General features: G+C 65.7%; 5 protein-coding genes across 5 annotated transcripts; 2 read left to right on the top strand and 3 right to left on the bottom strand.

The window, feature by feature from the left end:
• Positions 1-1,941: 1,941 nt before the first annotated feature.
• On the bottom strand, positions 1,942-6,528 carry EMIHUDRAFT_449171 (hypothetical protein; the record flags this gene model as incomplete). The annotated part of the gene is made up of 10 exons (XM_005787694.1): positions 1,942-2,325; positions 2,394-2,514; positions 2,627-2,669; positions 3,070-3,235; positions 3,569-3,625; positions 3,803-3,865; positions 4,148-4,711; positions 4,736-5,098; positions 5,226-5,394; positions 5,741-6,528. 10 exons carry the CDS (start codon positions 6,526-6,528, stop codon positions 1,942-1,944), a joined length of 2,718 nt encoding a protein of 905 aa, XP_005787751.1.
• Positions 6,529-9,794: 3,266 nt separating this feature from the next.
• EMIHUDRAFT_420900 (hypothetical protein) lies at positions 9,795-10,585 on the bottom strand (the record flags this gene model as incomplete). Its single annotated transcript, XM_005787693.1, has 2 exons — positions 9,795-10,260; positions 10,461-10,585. The coding sequence occupies 2 exons, from the start codon at positions 10,583-10,585 to the stop codon at positions 10,134-10,136; spliced, it is 252 nt and encodes an 83-aa protein (XP_005787750.1). The 3' UTR covers positions 9,795-10,133.
• Positions 10,586-13,656: 3,071 nt separating this feature from the next.
• EMIHUDRAFT_98361 (hypothetical protein) lies at positions 13,657-14,148 on the top strand (the record flags this gene model as incomplete). Its single annotated transcript, XM_005787692.1, has 1 exon — positions 13,657-14,148. The coding sequence occupies one exon, from the start codon at positions 13,657-13,659 to the stop codon at positions 14,146-14,148; it is 492 nt and encodes a 163-aa protein (XP_005787749.1).
• A 319-nt stretch (positions 14,149-14,467) lies between these two features.
• Positions 14,468-14,899, bottom strand: EMIHUDRAFT_351975 (hypothetical protein). Its single transcript, XM_005787691.1, has one exon. It carries the CDS (start codon positions 14,854-14,856, stop codon positions 14,569-14,571), a length of 288 nt encoding a protein of 95 aa, XP_005787748.1. The 5' UTR covers positions 14,857-14,899; the 3' UTR covers positions 14,468-14,568.
• A 381-nt stretch (positions 14,900-15,280) lies between these two features.
• Positions 15,281-19,116, top strand: EMIHUDRAFT_201334 (hypothetical protein; the record flags this gene model as incomplete). Its single annotated transcript, XM_005787690.1, has 4 exons — positions 15,281-16,159; positions 16,664-16,798; positions 16,883-18,046; positions 18,118-19,116. The coding sequence occupies 4 exons, from the start codon at positions 15,281-15,283 to the stop codon at positions 19,114-19,116; spliced, it is 3,177 nt and encodes a 1,058-aa protein (XP_005787747.1).

The raw sequence follows: 19,116 nt of genomic DNA, 5'->3' as shown, positions 1-19,116 counted from the left end.
TCGACCCGAGATCGACCCGAGATCGACCCGAGATCGACCCGAGATCGACCCGAGATCGGCACGAGCGATCAACCCAACAATGCCCCAAAGCCCCCTCCGGGGGGACCCCCCCTCACCCCGAGTGTCCGTGTCCTTCGCGAGTCACCGATGGGGGAGCGGGGGGGGGTGCGAGATGCACAGGGGAGGCTGGGGAGGGGGGGGTCCACTCTGAAGACTGCCGACCGCGGGGGGGTTTTGTCCCACAGGGTTTTACCCTCCGCGTGAGGATCGGCGCGGCGAGGGGGTAGGTTCGAATTCGCCGCGCAACATATCACCCCCACAGGACCCCGCCCACCCCCCCTCATGGTCCCACCTAGCACCCCAATGAGCCTTCGCACCCCCTCCTTGCGCAGTGTCCCCCACTATGTGTCGCCGTTATCGGGGCACGCTATCCTGTGCAGTCAGGGCAAGTGGGGGCGAGGCGCAGTCCCTCTGGTCTATACTGGTGTGGTTCTGTCCCTAGTCTCGGAGGGGGGCTTGAAGCTAAGAATATTTTATTTTGTTTCCGCCACCCACGCTGCCACTTCCGCCCCCGCCGCTGGAACGGCTGCAGGGTCGTGGGGCCGCCCCAGCGGCTCCACACCAGGCGCGTTGGCCGCGAGGGCCGCCACCGTGCCCGCCACCCCCGCCTCCGCCTCCACCCCCGCCGCCGGCGGAGCCGCCACCGTGTGGCCCCACTCGGAATAATCAGAGGGATCCGGAGCCGCCCCACCGGAGGCTGGAGTACCCGAGAGGAGGAGCTGGGGGAGGGGAGTCGCCGCAATACGATAACGGACCCGCCGGCGAACCGGAGGGCCGTGGCCGGAGGGCCCCGGGGGGGGCTTGGGGTCAACTCTCGGAGGAGGTGAGAGTCGAGCTGACTCGGCCTCTGAGAGTGGAACCGGGCCGTGTGAGCCCACCAGGGGTAGATCCGTCGCGGCGTTGGATAGACCGCCGTGACTTACGACAAAAGGGACCGCGCCTTCCCGAGTTTAGTGAGGAGCAGGAGGAAGGGGAGGGCGAGCCGAGAACGATAGAGAGGCCACGGGTGCGGGCGCGACTCGCTGACCGGGGAGAGCCGGCCCGACCTCCCGGAGAGGAGTGGCGACGAGTGATGCCGCCGCCCTCACCCGGGGAGTCGGGCGTGGGATCGCCGGAGGCGGAGTCGACAGGATCAGGCAGAGAAGACGAGACGGCGGCGGGGCCGCAGCCGAAAAAGGCTAGGAGGGGAGGCCGGGCCCCGCGCCCGTCGCACAACTATCGGGATGCGGCCAGGAGGAAGGACCGAGAGGTGGGGGAAGACGCCCCGGAGTGAAAGTTGGGAGACCTCGAAGAGGGGTCCGGTGTGGTGAGGTGCCGGGTGTGGATGGGCGTCGAGTCCGTGTCGAGTGTTTACTAGCTCCGAGTAGAGGGGGCGTTCTGCTGCTAGGGGAAACCTGGAGCGCGGAGCTAACCCTCGGAGACCCGTGTTTACTTTAAGGCCCTTGCCCTGCGAATGCGCACCCCCCCCCTAGCTAGGGGTCAGGGCTCTCTAGCCCGTAGCCCGATGCCGATCATCCGGCTCGCTGGGTGCGCTTCTCAGCTCCCCGGCCCTGGATGTGAGGTTGATGACTGCACTCCAAGTGCTCCAAGTCACCCTGCAACTGACTCAACACCAACGTCAAAAAAATGTGTTGATATCAATATGTATGTAGAAAAGGAGAGGGCAAAGATTTTGTCAGGGGACAGGGAGGGGAAACTGGAAACGAATCTCGGAAACGAATCGGAGCCCGGAAACGCATATGAGCAAGAACGTCGAATATAGGAAACGAGTTGGATATGGACGTCCTAACCTGGGATCGGAACGCAATTATCCGGCACTCCACGAACGCTCTTTATAATGAACGACACATACACACGACTCATCGAGCTCGTGCACCTCACCTACCCTCTCTCGGGGCTGGTGCGCTCTAGCAGCCGCGCCCGCAGCAGCTGCAGCAGCGTGGCGATCGCGTCCTGACCCGTGATCGCCGAACTGGCCAGGAAAGCCTGCGAATGCTTGCCGCCGGGCGCGCCAAGCCGCGGCACGCAGCCGTCGGCGGCGGCGGTGAAGTGCGTGCCGCCGCACATGCGCCGCTTCTCGGCGAGCCCGAGCGAGGAGAAAGTGAAGCGCTCCCAGACGCGCCGCCCGCCCGCCTGCAGCGCGGCGACGCGCTCGGGCGGCACTGCGCGCAGCTCCTCGGCGAGTCGCGGCAGCTTGGCGCGCGGCAGCCGCAGCGCGAACGAGTCGAAATCGAGCACGTCCTCCCACGCAGTGAGGATGCCGTCCTGCGCGGGGGACGTGTCGCGTCACAGGGTACAAGTTCGTGGGCGGTGCCTCCCGCGACGCCGCCGACCTGCACCACCACCGGGATGCAGCCGAGCAGCAGCGGCGACTCGATGTGGCCCCACCCGTTGCCGGGGAACACGCCGCAAAACGTGGCGTTCGCCATCTCGTCGAGGTAATTTGTGGTGTGCCTGCCGTGTCGGGGGGGCCGTGTCGGGGGTGGCCTCGGGCCGATCCGGCCGCCCTCTGTCGCCGAGGCGGCGTGCGGTGTGCCGGTCCGACACGACCACGTCGGGGCCGCACCACGGCACGCCGACCAGGTCCTTCGGGTTGGCGATCTCCTTGCCTATGGCCACGGGCCGGTGTGAGTCGGAAGCTGTCTGGGACGGGTTCGGGTTTGCAGGCTCCTCGCCCGTCTTGCAGCCGTAGAGACCGAGCAGCTGCTGGCGGATGCCAAACGAGTATGTCGGGACGTACCTGACGTCAGCCGAGATCAGCCGAGATCAGCCGAGATCCGCCGAGATCCGCCGGGATGCCGGGCAAGATTTCGGGGTGCGCCTCAGGATCTGGCCGCGGAAGTGGAAGAGAAGCCGCCGCTTGGGCGCGGGGCGTGCGGCGGCGCCGCCGCGTGGCATCCCTTCGGCGACGTACGGCGAGGTGGCGAGCTGCGAGAGGGAGGTGAAGACGGGCATTACGATGTCCTTGCCCGGCTCGAAGCAGCGGTAAGACGCGTACCTACAGCGAACCGCGCCGCCGCTCGCCAGCTTCCCGCGCGCACTGCGCCGGTGCGACGGTGAGCGGCGCGCGCATCAGCGGCAAGGTGCGCCGGTTGTACCAGTTGTGCTCGCCCATGGTGGTGGTCGAGTTGCGCGGGCCCAGCTCCGTGCGTCCCCACGAGGAGATGAGGATCGCCTGTGGGGCGAGAGTCTTGGGGGGGGCGATCACAAGGTGCAGACTGGCACTTGGCCGTCGGGAGGAGAGGCGAGATCGCCGGTCGCAGCTCGATGGGCGCCACGCACGAGCCCTCGTCGTGCGGGAAGGCAAACCTACAGGACGGCTCCGAGAAGGGGGGTGGGGCGAGTCTCCGGGGGGGGAGCCCTCGCCGGTGCGGGAAGAGCGGCACATGTGGTCAGCCCCACCAGAGACGTTCCACCAGGGGTGGCGCGAGCGGACCTAGAGCCGGGGTGTGGCCGGGGTGTGGCCGAGATGTCGTCGAGAGCCCCCTCAGGGGCGCCGGGAGCGGACCCAGTCCAGCGCGGCGCGGTAGTGCGCGTTGCCGAGGATGGGCGCGCCGCCGCGCGGCTTGACATAGAGGTTGTGCCTGCGCGAGGGTGCCAGGAAAGGTCTAGGAAAGGTCGAGGAAACCCAGTCGCGTGGAGCGAAGGGGGGGCAAGGAGGGGCGAGGAGGAGGGGTCAGGGGGCGGGGGCACGCCTCGGGGTCGGGCGCGTGAAGCGCGAGATGTAGCAGCCGCCGTGGACCGGCACGAAGAAGAAGTCGGCGTCGCGCGGGTTGAGGGTGCGGTGCGGCGAAACGAGCAGCGCCTGTGACAGAGTGTGCTCTTGTTTAAGTGTTGCGCCAGTGCGGCGAGGCGAGGGGCGCCTGCAAAGGACTCGTCATGCACGTGGCAGGGACGCGTCGTGGAGACGTCACGGAGAGAGCCTGTTGTGTGGCGAGGGGAGAGGCGGCGAGGGGCGAGGCGGCGAGGGGAGAGGCGGCGAGGGGAGAGGCGGCGAGGGGAGAGGCGGCGAGGGGAGAGGCGGCGAGGGGCGAGGCGGCGCCTCGTGGAGCGCGAGCTCGAGCCCAAAGGCATAGTTCTCCCACACCGTCTCGTTCCCCTCCTTGTACCTCCGGTACACGCAGTCGGACGCCGTCATCCGCGTCTCCGCAGTCCAGCTGTTGAACTCAGACGGAAGATCGTACACAAACACGGAGGGGCGCAGCCGCCCCCGGCCCTCGCCCGCGCCTCCAGCGGCGCTGCTGCCGCCGTCGACCTCCCGCGGCGCGGCGAGAGCGGGCAGGGCGATCGAGCAGTCGGCGCCACCGAAGCCAGCGGCGCAGCGGCACCAGCCGCGCACGCACACGCCTTGCGGCGCGTTGCACTGGTTCAGACAGACGGAGCGGACGGGCAGCTCGCAGGCGGCGCCGGTGGCGTCCTCGTAGCAGCCGCAGCTGAAGAGGGGCGCCACGCCGCGAGCGAGCGCCGCCTCGTCGATGTCGCAGTACGCGCGGGTCGCGGAATGGGGCGGCGCGGTCGCCCACATCCGGTGCAGCTCAGCGGGGCCGAGGGCGGCCGCCAGGTCTGGTGGCGTCGAGTTGGGGCTGCCCCACAGCCTCCACGGCTCGGTGATGCGGTAGTGCGCCCACCCCGGGTCCTTCCACTCCAGCGCCTAGGGACGAGGAGTCGTGCACACGTCACGGTGGCGCGGCGTGGCGTGCGTCGCGAGCCAGCTCGACGCCAGCGCCTTCTCGATGCCCCGCCACTCGCACAAGTTCATCTGACGGCGCGGGTAGCGCGCGCGCGACCCGCAGAGGCAGCGGTTGGACTCCAGGTCGCAGCTGGCGGCGCAGCGCGAGAGCATGTGCGAGTACTCGGTCCCGCGAGAGCATGCGCACCCGGGACCGCACCCGGACGGGTGCGTGCACCTTCCCGGCTTGACGCCAGCGGTCCGTGGGTCGTTGCACGTCTGCGGGTCCGCCTCGGCGCAGGTCGGACCTCTCCAGCCGGTCCGGCAGAGGCAGCCGCCAGTGTACACGTCGAACGCACCGTGGCCGTCCTCGCAGCGAAGAGCGGAGCCGCCAGCGGCGACGGCGGTGCCGCCGCCGCCACCGCTGTCACCACCGGTAGGCAGGCCAAACGATGCGGGCGTGTCAAGCACAGGCAAAGGCCCGAACAAGTCGGACCTGCGGCGAAGGCGCCGCGCCGGGCGGCGAAGCAGCGGACGCAGCGCGGGCGCAAAGGACGCCGCCTCCGCCTCGCTGAGCGGACTCGACGGCCGCCAGAGAGCTTTCAGTGCCGAGGCTCTGGGAGGTGGCGGCGAGCGCCTTGGCGGCGGCGGTGGCGGCGATCCGACTGCAAGAGGCGAGCTGGTATAGGTGCGCCACAAGTCTGAACGCGGCTCTTCTCGACTGTGAGGCGTGGTGGCTGACGCTGCAGGGCGCCGCGATCCGATCGGAACAGGCCGCTTGCCGACTGTCACTGGAGCTTGGCGCTCGACGGTGGTGGCGATGGGCTGCCCACCCCTCGACCGACTCGCGGCGGAGATGAGCAGCCCCAACCCGAAGCCAACTGCCAAGTAGACGAGCGGAGGGCCTCTCCAGCGCGTGGTTCGCTCCATCGGGCGTGGCACAGAAAAAAAATAGGCCGGCCACCCGTCTTTCTTTTTTCCAAGCAAGCGGGAATATCGAGGAGGCATCACGTGCCGTCGGCTCCCGGCTGGTGGGCTTCAGCTGTGAGGCTGAGCATGGCGGCTAGCATGGCGGCGAGCTCTGGCGGGTAGTTGCCGGTCTCTCCCCCGCTTCTGCTCGATGGGTCGAGCTCCAGCGCGCCGCCGTCCTCGAGCGACAGGTCCTCCCCGCGTGCAGGGAGAGGGAAGCTGGCGGAGAGGCCGGTGCGGGACTGGAGCAGCCAGCCCCAGCTGGCGGTGCGAGTGGCGACGTGTGGCGGGTACGAGCGACCGCCGCGCCGCGTGCGCAGCACAGAATGGCCGTGGTACTCCGCCTTGACGTCGCTGTCCACGTCGCAATCGGCGACCGCCAGGCTCCACTCTCCCTGGCCGCGCTCTGACGAGGCGTAGACGCCTTGTCCCTGCCCGGCCGCCGCAGTGTATCTCCGCGTGCCTGGCTCGTGGCCTTGCCACCAGGGGCATTGCCACGCCAGCCCCGAGGACTGCTTGACCCTGGCCGACCACGTGAACCTCTCGAGCTCAGCCACGGTGATCTCCACTCGCAACGCGTCCGCAAGCGAGGAGAAGTACGCCTCGATTCGCCGCACGGCTCCATCACGCCACCGTTCGGTGTGCAGCTTGTCGCGCCAGAGCGCCTCGCAACGCGGCGTCCACTGTGCGTCGGCCGTCGCCGCTGCCGCCCACCACGAGCACGTTGGAACGCTCCTCAGCAGGTCGTGAGGCGGGAGTCCGGCCAGCACGAGCGAGAGGACGTCTGCGTCGATCCGTTCAAGCCCCTGCTCTGCACCAAGCACACTCATTGCGCCGGCTAACTGCTGCTTCTACACCAGTTTCGCGGCCGAGATTCGCGGCCGAGAGACGTTCTTGCCAAGTCGCCGCGAACAAAAAAGAAAAATAAAAAATCACGGACCAGAAAAACAAAGGCGCCTGATTCTAAATTTAGGTGAGAAGTGTTTGTCTACTGCATCTTTAGTGCACTTTAGCGCGAATTTAGCGCGAATGCACAACTTTAGAGAGGGAGATTTTTAGCAATACGAAACAACTCTAACACTCACTCAACTTTAGCGCAAATTTAGCGCGAATTCAGCGCAAATTTAGCGCGAGTTCACTGCGCCTTTACATCCAGATTTAGCGAGGTTTAGTGCGTCTTTAGTCCAGCCGCGCAGTACCAGTAGGATCCAGCCGCAGCCCCTCGCTGGGCCTCCCTCCCCCTCTCCCCCTGCAGTTCCCTGCCCACTCGCAAAAGTTCCCCGTCCCATCCCCAACCGAACGAAGGTTTTTCAGCTGAATATCAGCCTCCGGTGCTTTCCGGGCTGCTTCTCCGGGCCCGCCGAGCGGCAAAACGTTTGCCGGAAGTGGAAAAGCATCGAGCTATTGGAGCATTTTCTTCCTCGGTGTATTTGCCATTGCACTTAGGAGGAGGTGCATGGCTGGGGCTGGATCCAACATGCTACGAGTACACGCGTATGCTGCTTGCGCCTTGCGGTGACTACATGGATCATGGCCATTTGGCCGTTTCTGTCATCGTGGTTTGGATCCTTCAAGCTTCATCCTTTGGTTCAACATTGGTTTTGAAATTCCAAGACCGACCCTCACCTCTACTCTATTACAGCTGGTGGTCACGGCACAGCATGGGTTGTGCGGTCGGAGGTGGTGCTTGCGGTGGCGCATTCAACTGTGCTGGTCCTCCTCTCGGGAATCGGTGCTGTGCCTGTGCTCAGTCGGGAGATCTTGCTCTGGAGGGCTGCATATCTAGCCTCACTGGGAGCCTGCCTTTGCGTCATGAGGGCGCAGGGGCCAGGCATCTCCTGTGGTGCATTCTTGGCAGCCAAGGAGCAAAGCACGCGGCCCTGGCTAGCTGTGGTGTGGCCGGGAAGCCGTGCTAAAGATGCGTGCCCGCACTAAAGATGCGGGACCCACACTAAATGTACTGCAGCTGCCCGCACCTAAAGTGAACTAAATGTGGCGCTAAATTGGTTTAAAACACACTAAATATCTCTCTCTAAATATGTGCTAAATATGTAATATGTGCTAAATATGAGTTGTTTGTTAAATATGTGCTAAATATGTGCTAAATTCTAAATATGTGCTAAATTCGCGCTGAAGACGCACTGCACACGCACTCGAACACACACTAGATAGCGCACTAAACTATCACTAAAGTTCATTCACACGCACTAAATTTAGACCCAACCAAGCGCCCTTCGTTCGTAACACGTAAGAGCTACATAGGAAGCCGCCGGATGTAAGTGGGGCGGCTTGGCTGCTGCGGGGTCCCCCGCTTTCGCCCGGGGTCGTGCGAGGGGTGGGCACGACCAGTAGGGACCCCCTCCCCCGGCCCCCCCCGCTCTCAGTTGGGCCTCCGCGGCCGAGTGTGAGATATTGGATGGGAAACAGGTCGATTTGCAAAGTGGGGCGCCGGGCCAGGCCGGGCCCGGCTCGGGCCCCTGCCGGGCCCGGCTTGCCCCTCCCGGGCCCGGCCCGCGCGCTTTGCCGGGCCCGGCTTGCCACTCCCGGGCCGAAGCGCCCAAATCAGCAGGCCGAGGAGCGAGGCGGGCCCGGCGAGGAGAAAACCGCGCCCGGCAAACCGTCCTGCCCGGGCCCGTCTGCGGCACATCGACCGGCCCGCTCACTCAATGCCGGGCCCGGGCAGGAGGTTTGCCGGGCCCGTCCTTTTGCGCGAGGCGGGCCCGGCGAGGAGAAGCATTCCGGCAAAAGCGGAGCGGCCACTTTTGACCCGGCGGGGGCCCGCCGGTGCCCTGCCGGGCCCAACCCGGCCCCGCCCGGGCGACGCCCAGTTCTATCCGGCGGCTTCCTGCCCGGTACACTGAAGAGTAGGCGCAGCCGCTCGACGCTCGCCTGGGATTTGTCTGAGTCTCTCGGGTATGTGTGTGCAAATTCTCCTGGCTCGCTGGCTCGCTAGTCCTCCCGCTGGCCGCGCGACGGTGAGCCTGGCGCTCGGAGACGACGATCGGCTTAAAATCTTGCAAGCTCGAGCCGCGGCAGGTTCTTCCAACACCAACGGGCTGCCGGCATTCTCCCTGCCTCAAGCCGTCGCGTGTCATTTTGTGGACGGAGCCGATGGCGTCACACGGCTGGCGGGTGCCTTCGAGGCGCTCGAGGCGGATGGCGGCGAGCTTGGCTTCGACACCGAGTGGCGGCCGGCCTCGCTCTATGATGGCTGCCCGGCACTGCCAGCCGCCGGCTTGGGCCCTTCGCTGCTGCAGCTCGCGACGCGATCGGAGGTGTTTGTCGTCGATCTCCTCGCCATCGGCGCCGACCACGCCGCGGCGGCACGATTTCGGCGGGCGCTCGACCGAGCCTTGTGCGCCGAGGGCGTGCAGGTCCTCGGCTTTGCGTGCAAGGGGGACTTGGCGCAGCTGGAGCGCTCGGGCTGGCTTGCCGGTAGGAGCAGGGGCGAGATCGCGCCGCGCGACTTGCAGAGCGAGGCGTCCGCGGCGGGCTACGGCGTCTCGCGCCGCCAGCCGGGGCTAAAGTCTCTGGTCGCGCAGCTCCTCGGCTCTGCGCTCGACAAGTCTCTCACGCTCTCCGACTGGGCGGCCCGCCCGCTCTCGGACGCGCAGATCGAGTATGCCGCCGCTGACGCGTGGGTGCTACTGCCGCTCGCCGACGCCCTCGCAACACTCGCGCCGCCGCCGCCGCCACCGCCGCCGCGCCTCCGCCGCCGTCCCTCCGGCCCGGATGAACGCGTGCGCGTCGCCTCGCAGCGACCGAGCGTCTGGCGGCGAGTCCCACCGCCCCGCGCGTCGGGCTGTGCCTGGAGAGGTGGAGCCGTGTCGCCGTGTGGGATACGGGAGGCGGGCTTAGCGCTCTCCTCTCCCTCCGCTGTCCTTCGGGGCTTTTGGGCTGAGAGTTGTAGGTTGTACCACCCCCCACCCTCCATGAATGTCGTCGCGCCCTCTTGAGTGTTGAGAGTATGATCTAGTTTCAAGCTAGTGACGCGCCGGTGGACGGCCGGGTCCCACCGGCATATGCGATACTGATGCGATATGGGGGCGGCACACGCTGCCGGCCCCCGCGCTGCGGGGTACATTTGACTTGTTTTGACAGCAATTATAGCGGGAACGGGTGGCTGTGGCGAGCACGGGGGCTGGCAGGAGGTGGTGTAAGCAGGAGAGCAAGGTCCAGGGTGTCCAGGGCGCCGTGGTGTAGGTCTCTCTAGCGGGGCAGCGGGTTGGAAGTGGAGCGAACGAGAGCACGGCGGCCGCTCAGCGGTGTGGCCTGTGCCGCTGAAGCCCGCAGCACGCCGGCAGATTGCCACCCTCCCTCCCATTCCCCCTCACCTCCTCCCCCCTCGGACACCCCCTGGCTGCCCCCCCCCCGTGCCGAAATGCCGCATCAAATCCCACCCAATCCGTGTAAGCAGCGGCGCACGCAAGCCGCCTCACTCAACCTTCTTTCTGAAGGAGCAGCCCTCCGTCAGCCGCGCCTTGCCGCCCGTCGGCTGGCACAGCACCGTTGAGCAGCCACCGCAGATCACAACCGTCTGCGCGTGGCTGAAGACAGTGGTACTGCGGCGGGGAGAGGGAAGGGGGGTGAGGGGGGGGGGGGGGGTGAGCACGGCGATCGCGACGGCGAGTGCGGCGGGGCTCGGCGACGGCTGCGCGCTGCGCACGCGCCCATCATCCTCTGCGTGAGTCTGCGCCCGAGCGTCTCTGCGCTCGCGCCGCAGCATGGCCCCAACAGCGCGGAGGGCGAGGGGCGGCCTCACATGGAGAAGCAGCCCGGGCACTTGACGTCCATGAAGAAGGAGTTCGGAGACTGCACAAGCCGCTTGAGCTTGTGCCGCCGCTTCTCCAGCTCAGCCGGCGGGAACAGCAGGTCGACATCGCCCATAGAGATGTGTGCCCTGCGCGCAGGATCACGCCGCGCGCGTGGGCAGGAGAGGGTGGGAGTGGCCCGCGCGCGGTGTAGTGGGTTTCGGGGGCGCGTTTCGGGGGCCTCACATGTCTGCTGTTGCTCGCTACACGACGCGGCTGCACGCTCCACTCAAAGCGCTTTTTTTTTATGAGCTAAGCGGCGGCGGTCGAGACCTCACCCTTCGCGCCGACGACCCAACCTCACGCGGAACAACCCAACCCAACCACAACCCAACCCAACCCAAAAAGCACGATTCTCAAGTTGGGCCCTCAGCCCGAGTATGTTGAGTCCTGGCTCAACAACGCAGGTTTCAAGAGGGGGTGGTCCGGCTCACAAGTCCGGCTCACGCGCCTCGAGCTGACCATCTACCGCACTGAGCACTTCCGCCCCCTTTTTTTATTGCCGAGAACTCTTTTCATCATGAACGCGTGGGGCCAAAAGCAGGGCTACCCTAGGAGATGGGTAAAAAGGGACAGGTCCCCGCCCTGCGGTCTTTGTGCAGGGTTCTTTGTGGGTGTGGTCGGCGACTAGCCGGGGTCGTCCTCCCGATGGGGGACTAGAAGGCTGAATAAATAAAGAAAGAAAACGGTCAAACTCTGAGACGAGATGGGATTTAGGGACGTGTGTCCCCGCCCTGCACGATCTTGGTGTGAGGGATCTTCAATAGAAGGCTGAAGCGGAGCACGGAACGCCAAATTCGAGCGTTTCGTGTTCTGAGGGAGGGTGTAGAGCGAGTGACGGGCGGGTAATCGTGGCCGTGGCCAAGAAAATATTAAGCTCTCTATTTGGACCACGGCGAAAAACTCGACGGTTTTGGGCGTTTCAGAGCACGCTGAATCGATTGGCTAAGCTAGAACTCTCCCTCTCCCTTTCCTTTCATAATTATTGACTCAAAACTCGATGATCGCGCGATTTTGGAGAAGTTCTAGCTTAGCCAAAACGTTCCTCTCGAAAAGTTGACTTAGGAAGCCGCAAACGGCAGCTTCTCAAAGCCTCACCCGCGCTTATTCTCTTGATCTTTCAAAACCTAGGCCTGCGGCCAAAATTTTCTAAAGGCCGCTGCGCGGCCAGCGCGATGCGCAACCAGTCAGCGACCGACAGTCAGCAGCAGACTGTGACGATTGGCGGCCTCGCGCCCTCAGTCAACCTCCTCTACCAACTCCCCTGCCCAGCCCATATGCCTCATCCACGGTGGCGCAACCACTCGCGCAGGGAGAGAGAGAAAGTCGGCGATCTGCGCCATGCAGATGAGCTCAGCCTCGTCTGCGTCGAGGACGCCCATCTCAGGGCTGTCATAGCGCCATTGCATATGACGTACTGCATGTTGTTCATTACTTCGCAGGTGCCAAAGTCGAGGATAATCTCACTCAGCGATGGCGAAGGCTGCACTCCCGGCCGGCGGTAGGAGGGATGAAGGCTAATGTACTTCGCAGTGTACGGTGCCTTCCGGCGCGAACAGTGCCCGGGACGAAAGAGGAGGCGACGTCTCCCTCGTCCATGGACGGTGTAGCCAGCTTGAGAGACGGGAACGAGCGGCGGTGAATCGCCGACAGCGGCGCCTTCGTTCCTTTCCAGTGAATCGCCGGCGGGTGCCCTGAGCGTTGTATCTGTCGGCCAGTTGCCGCACCGCCGGCAGCAGCTCCGCAGCAGCCGCCCAGATGGCGCCGGTTAGGACAGGAGCGAAGCCGCGTGGACACGGCTGAGCGACGCCGTGCGTCTCGTTTGGATGCTGCAGGCATGCCGGGCAGCGCGCGTGCTCCATACCGCGTCGGGCGCCCGCCGAAATCTTCGACTTCTTTGGCGTAGGTTGGGCCACGGCGACGAGCAGCACCAGCTGCTGCCCAAGAAGGTTGAGGCCTTGGCTGACCAGCGTGTCGTCGCTGTGTCGGCTGGAAGGACCCACAGCCTCGCCATCACCGCCGGCGGCGCCGTTTGGAGCTGGGGCCGTGCATTCTGGGGCAAGCTGGGCCACGGCGACTTGCATCGGCAGCTGCAGCCGAAGAAGGTCGAGGCCTTGGCAGGCCAGCGTGTCGTCGCTGTGTCGGCTGGACGGTACCACAGCTTCACCCTCGGGGGACCAAAAACCCTGAAAATTTTCTTCGCCTGCGGCGGGCAATTAATTTCGATACTTTCGCTTTCACAGCTCTTTCACACGACTTTATCCGTCACTCGCTCTGTAGAGGATGTATGTAGAGTGTAGAGAGCGCTGTAGTGTGTATGAGCACTTGAGCACTGGATAGGGTCGATTCCGCATGGTTCGGGACCCCTCGATCGTCTCGCCCTCCCTCGCTGGTGTGCTCATGGGGGGGGGTCATAACAAGTGTGTATGTAGAGCTGTAGAGATGTAGAGCGCTCTGGAGCGCTGTAGAGCTGTAGAGCTCTACATCCGGCGCGGGACGATGTGAGTCGCCTGAAGAGCGATGTAGAGCGCGATTTTGCTGTATGTAGAGTTTGTTGTAGAGGCTCTACAGCAAACCCGCCGGGAAGGCAGTGACTCTAAGAGGTCGAGCCGCGCTAATGGGGTGTCTCCGAGCTTACTGGAGCTCTGATGGACGGCCTTGACTATCCCTGACACAGAGAGTCACTCTGACGGCACACAACACCCTATGACTGCGTCATGACCAGCCTGCCATGCGTCGCCGGTGCCATTCGTCGCTGTGCTTCTTTAGCAGGCGGTGGACTGTCGGCTGCGAGGACGGTCGCACTTGCGCGAGGCGAGGCGAGCATTGCTGCGCGTTGCATGCGCCATGACTCGCGCCAGCGAGCGCGTGCGGGAGCTCCTGGCTGAGCGTTGAGTCCAGGCGAGTTGCGCTGGCCACGATCGTTACGCCGAGCCGAGCTGACGCGCCGAGGCGCCGGCCAGTCGCAGCCGTGAGGCATGCCACAGCAGCAGAGGCACCTGCCACCCATTGGGCGGGCAGACAGAAGGCCAGGGCAGCACTGGCAAGTGCAACGCGCCTCATGTCGGAGAGCGACCGTTCCTCTCGTTCGCGCCGCTTACGAGCTGCTCCGTGCGCACGGACATCGCAGTCTTCCACCTCGATCCGATGTGCGCGTGGAACTACGCATTCGGTGGGTCGACCTACTTTGGCATCACCACATTTGACCTCAACAACGATGGCCACATGGATCTGCTGCCGTGCGGTTTGAAATGCCGCATCTACGAGAGCGTTGCGAACGGTAATTCATACATCGCGTTTAAGCTCAAGGGAGTCTCGAGCAACCAATACGGGATTGGGGCCACGGTAGTGCTCACGTGGAGCGCCTTTGCGGAGGCCCAGCCGCAGCAGCAGTTCCGGGAGCTCAACGGCGCGTCGAGCGGCACCGCCAGCCCATGGGGCAGCGCTGACCACCGCCTGATCTTCGGCCTCGGCGAGACGGGCGTGCCGCTTCGAGTCGAGGTGCGATGGCCCTCAAGCGTGGTGGACGTCTTTGACGACCCCGCGGTGCTCCTCTTGCGAACAAACACAATGGAGGACGCCGTCATTACTCTCTACGAGGGCAGCAGCAACGATGTCGCCAGTGGAGCCTTTGTGTAAGAGGCTCTTGCGAGACCGAGAGTACACTGGGCTACGCCGCAGAGCCCAGAGATTTGCCACACCAATTGCTGGAGCGAGCCACACGGTTCATGTTAGCTAGCGACCCGCGCTCCACATCAGCGGATGCCGCCGGCGCCGCGCGCATCGACATTCCATAAGTCGCCGCGCAATCGTTCGCGTTAACCGCGCCGTCTTTCGCGTTGGTGAGAGAGGGGTTTGTTTACTTTAACACGGCGCCCCGGCGAGGAGAATGTAGATTTTGATTCTGTGCTCGTGTCGCTTACTGTTACTGTGGGTCCTGCTGCGTACCTTTCTCTATAGAGGAGCTCCGCTCAGTCCTTTATGTTGACGGGCGCACTTTTTTGGCGCCGTACCGTGAGCGGCGAGACATTCAGCGCTAGATCTGCATGCGATGGCTTGTTAGGCTCGTCTGAGCGACTCAAGCCACTCTCGGTCGCGACTCACTTCAACGCTGGCGTAGGCAAGGATACCATTGATAGGAACCTGCGGCTTGCGCAAGACCACCGTCACCTCGTCCACGCGTGCGTTGCCCGACAGCACCTCGCGCGCGACCTCGACCGCCACCGTTTCTATCAGCGCCCTCGGCGGGCCCTCGACAACGGAGCGCACCTGGTCGTACACGCCGACGTAGCTCACAGTGTCGTCGATGTGGTCACTCGCGGCTGCGGCCTCGTGATCCGTCTGCATGACGATATCCACCTCGAACCGCTGACCCAGCTCGCGTTCGGCGGCGAGGACGCCGTGCCGCCCTCGGAAGACGAGGTCGCGCAGCACGATTCGATCGGCGTGGGCAAGCGAGTGCCGGTGTCGTGCGAGGGCCCGTAGGCCGTGCATGTGTGTGTGCCTGGGTTCCGGCTCCTAGCCAGATAGGGGGTCTGACGCATGACTCGCACCAAAACGCCCTACCTACCTACCTACCCCTAGGCCGCGCAGCGAAGCGAAAAAAGACGAAAATCGGGGGTACCTACCTGTTTCAGGGTCTGGGGCGGTCAAAGCCGGACCTACCTACCTATTGGTGATGTGTGGAAAAAAGAAACGTTCGGAAGGGGCCAGTAGTCCCCAAGTAAAAACATAAAAGAAGAAAGACGCCGCCCTCGACGCTTTCGACACGATGCAGAGGCCGACCCTCTGCTCTCCTGAGAATCGAAAGGTGCCGATGACAGAGGGCGACCCTCTGCTCCACCTCCTTCACACGGAGCCGTGCTTTGAGGCTGTGCTATCCCGTCGAGCGGACGAGCCGTTCGACGACGACCGCGAGCACCTGCTTGCCGCCGAGCTCCACTTCACGCTGCAGAGCCTGTACGTGCAGGCGCTAAGCAGTCTGCGCACACAGGTCGTAGGTTGCGGCCGCAGCCCGCCGCACAAGGAGAAATCGCCGGCGGCGGCGGCTTCGCCGGAGTGCACTCCCGGCGAGACCGCCGCACGCGTTGCGGCGATCAAGGAGATGCAGCGATCGCACGCCGCCACATGCGTTGCGCGGCTGGAGCTCACATCGCCACCGCCTCGCGTGCTGTCGGTGGCGGCCGCATACGCGCTCAGCGAGAAGGAGGCCGTCGCGCTGACTCTGCTCGTGTTGCAACGCAGCCACCGCACCGCTCTCTTCAGCGGCTGCCTCGGGTCGGACAGCTTCGAGGCCGACCAGGCGCTGCTTCCGGCGCTGCTCTGCGACGCCAGCTCCCTCGAACTCGCCGCCTTTTACGACGAGGAGCGGCCACACATCAAGGAGGGCATCATTCACGTCGACGAGGACTACTCCTCCCGCCAGACCGCCTCGCTCTCCTTCGAGGCGTGCGACGCCATCGTCAACGGTCTGCGCGCAGAGGCGAGGCCGGACTCGTACCGGCGGCCGTACCTCGTGCCCGGCAGTACGGGCGGCGTCGAGGGCGAGGCTGCGGCGGCCAGGACCCGAGCCGAGGCCAAGCGGGTGGCCGCGCTCTCCGCCGAGGGCAGGTCTCGCGCCTCGAGCCCTCAGCCGAGTGCTGCCCTACAGGTGAAGCTGGACCGGCTGCGCCTCAAGCTGAGCGGCACGAAGCTGCTGATGGCCCTCGACAGCCTCGAGGGCGCTCCGCCCGCCGAGCCGCAGCCGCTGCCCGGAGGGACCGCCGCGAGCGAGCAGCACGGGGCGGCGGCGGCGGCGGCGGCGGCGGCGGCGGCGGCGGCGGCGGTGGCGACGGAAGCAGAAGCGAAAGCGGAAGCGGCGGCGGAAGCGGAAGCGGCTGAAGCGGCGGTGGCGGGAGACCAGGCCGTTGAGGAGGAGCGGGCCGATCCCGACGCGGACGCCGATCTCGCGGCGGTGCTTGCGCGAGCGGCGGCCGGCTCGCGGACGTTTGCGGCTGCAGAGGCGGAGGCGGTGGCCGACGGGGCAGCCGCCGCGGTGGCCGCTGCGGGGGACGAGCTTCGCGGCTACGATTCGGCGCTTGCCTCTCGGCGCGTCGGCAGCGCGGCTGCGGTGCCAGAGCTCTGACTTGGCCGCTGTCGTCGCGCGCCCTCTCAGGAGCTGGAGTACCTCGACGACCAGTTCGCCACGCTCGTGCAGCGCATCCAGGTGGCGGCGGAGGTGCAGAAGCGACGCGTCAAGCAGGCCGAGGTCGACGACACCCCCGCGCCGTGGGAGGGCAAGAGCAAGAAGGTCAATCTGGCCGAGCTGCAGGCGGGAGGCCGTCCGGCTCCTCTGCAGCTCTCCTCCTGCCGGACGCGTCGGTGCCGACCGTAGGCGAAGCTGCGCATCAGCGAGGCGCGGATCAGCGCACGGCTCGCGTGCGCGGGCAAGCTCGGTGTGCCGCGACTCGAGGCGCTCTGCGCGAGCCTGCAGCTCGACGGCTTTGAGAAGAGTGTGCTGCTCATCACGTGCGGCTACACCATCTCGCCGGTCGTCAAGCAGTTGCTGGCTCAGACCTCTGGCTCGCACGCGTACGACAGCGACCGGCTCTCCGTCGGCCGCATCCTGCAGGTCTTCACGATGTCGTTCCACGAGCAGGCGCGCTCTACGGAGCGCGTGCTCATGGCCACCACACGCCTTCGCCACGCGCTCCTTGCCTCTTGCGCGCAGGTCTCGAAGCGGGTCTACTTTTACAAGAGCGCGAGGCTGGTGAAGAAGGGGCTGATCCGCCTGAACAACGACCGCTACCAAAGCCGCGACGACCTGACCGACATGCTGGTCAAGCTCGACAGGAGGGTGCTCGACTGCCTGGTCGGCCTCGAGGACGAGTCGACGGAGGTGGCCGAGAGCGCGAGCCTCTACTCGCCGAGCGTCGAGCTCGGCGACGTGGTGCTGCCCGAGGCGGTGCGCACCAAGTTGCTCCGGATGCTGACCAGCCACGGGCAGCTCAAGGCATACAATAAGCGGGTCGGCCTCTCCAAGGACATCCCGCAGCCCGACGGGCTCGTGCTGCTGCTCTGCGGGCCGAGTGGGAGCGGCAAGACGATGACGGCCAACGCGGTGGCGCGGCAGATGGGCAAGAAGGTGCTGCTGGTCAACTTTCCGGTGCTCGCCCAGTCAACCAGGACGGCGGCGTCGACGGCGCAGTCGATCTTCCGCGAGGCCGAGCTGCAGGGCGCAGTCGTCTTCTTCGACGAGTGCGAGTCGCTCTTCGCCAAGCGCAGCCACGGGGGCTCCTCAGAGATGACCGAGCTCCTCACCGAGATTGAGCGCTTCGACGGCGTGTGCTTCCTGGCCACCAACCGGCCGCAGGACTTGGACGAGGCGATGTTCCGCCGCATCCGCTGCGTCTTCGAGCTTCCCGCGCCAAATCACGTCCAGCGGCTGCAGATTTGGCGGCGGCTGACGCGGGCGGAGGGCATTGCTCTCGCCGACGGCGTTGAGCTCGCCGAGATCGCGGCCAAGTTCGAGATGACGGGCGGGTACATCCGGAACGCGGTGCTCGGGCGGGCTGTGGGGTCGGGTCCGTCGCACCGCTGCTTTTTGACGTCCTTTCTGACGTGCTGTAGGTGCTTGCCGCCCTCCTCGCTGCGATCAGCCGCGAGCCCAGGCATCCCGCGATCACGCAGGACGACCTTATTACTGGCTGTCGCGAGCAAATGCGCGGCGCCCTGCTGGGCGCGGACCTGGACGCGGGTCACGGCCGCCTGGTCCCTTCCCGGTCGCTCGACGACCTCGTCGTGAAGCCGCCGCTGCTCGGGGCGCTCCGCTCGCTCGTCGCGCTCGAGAGGGCGCGTCTCGTGATCGCCGGTGGCTTGTGGGGCGACGATGAGAGCGGCGGCGGGGAGCGCAGCGTGCACACGCCCCGTGGCGGCACCACGGCGCTCTTCTGGGGCCCGCCCGGCTGCGGCAAGCGCGCCGCTGCCGAGGCGCTCGCCTTTGAGCTCGGACGGCCGGTCAAGCTGGTGCATCTGGCGCAGCTGCTTAGCGGCGAGGCGCGGCGAGGCGCCAAGGCGAACGACGGCGTGGCCTCGCTCTTCCGTGAGGCGAGGCTCGCCGACGCCGTCCTCGTCATCACTGGCGTCGATGGCGAGGGTGGCGGGCTGCAGGGCGGCAGCGCCGAGCCCAAGCTGCTCGAGCTGCTGCTCCACGAGACGGCGCGCTATCCGGGAGTCGTGCTGCTCTGCTGCTCTTCGTATGACAAGTACGACGCGGTCGTGCACGCCCTCGCCCCAACGCTCCTCGCCGCGATGCGCGCCGTCGTCCAGTTTGAGCTCCCCGACGAGGCGACCCGCGGGCGGCTGTGGCGCATGCTGTTGCCGCCCGCTTGCGCCGGCTTGGTTGACTTCGACCTGCTCGCGAAAGAGAGTCACGGGTTCAACGTTGCGCGCATTGCCAACGCCATCTATCACGCGGTCGCCGCGGCCGTGCTCAGCGACCCCGACGCCGCCACTGCCGCCGGCAAGCCGCTTGACCTCGGCATGAAGCGTCTACAACGGGCCATCCAGGCTGAACAAGAGAAGGGCCGCGGCACGCGCGACGCTCTGCAGAGGGCGATGCTTTGTTGA

Source organism: Emiliania huxleyi (assembly GCF_000372725.1).
Source record: "Emiliania huxleyi CCMP1516 chromosome Unknown EMIHUscaffold_14, whole genome shotgun sequence".
NCBI lineage: Eukaryota > Haptophyta > Isochrysidales > Noelaerhabdaceae > Emiliania > Emiliania huxleyi.
Note: the sequence above shows the minus strand (reverse complement) of the source record. Positions and strands in the feature narration are given on the sequence as shown.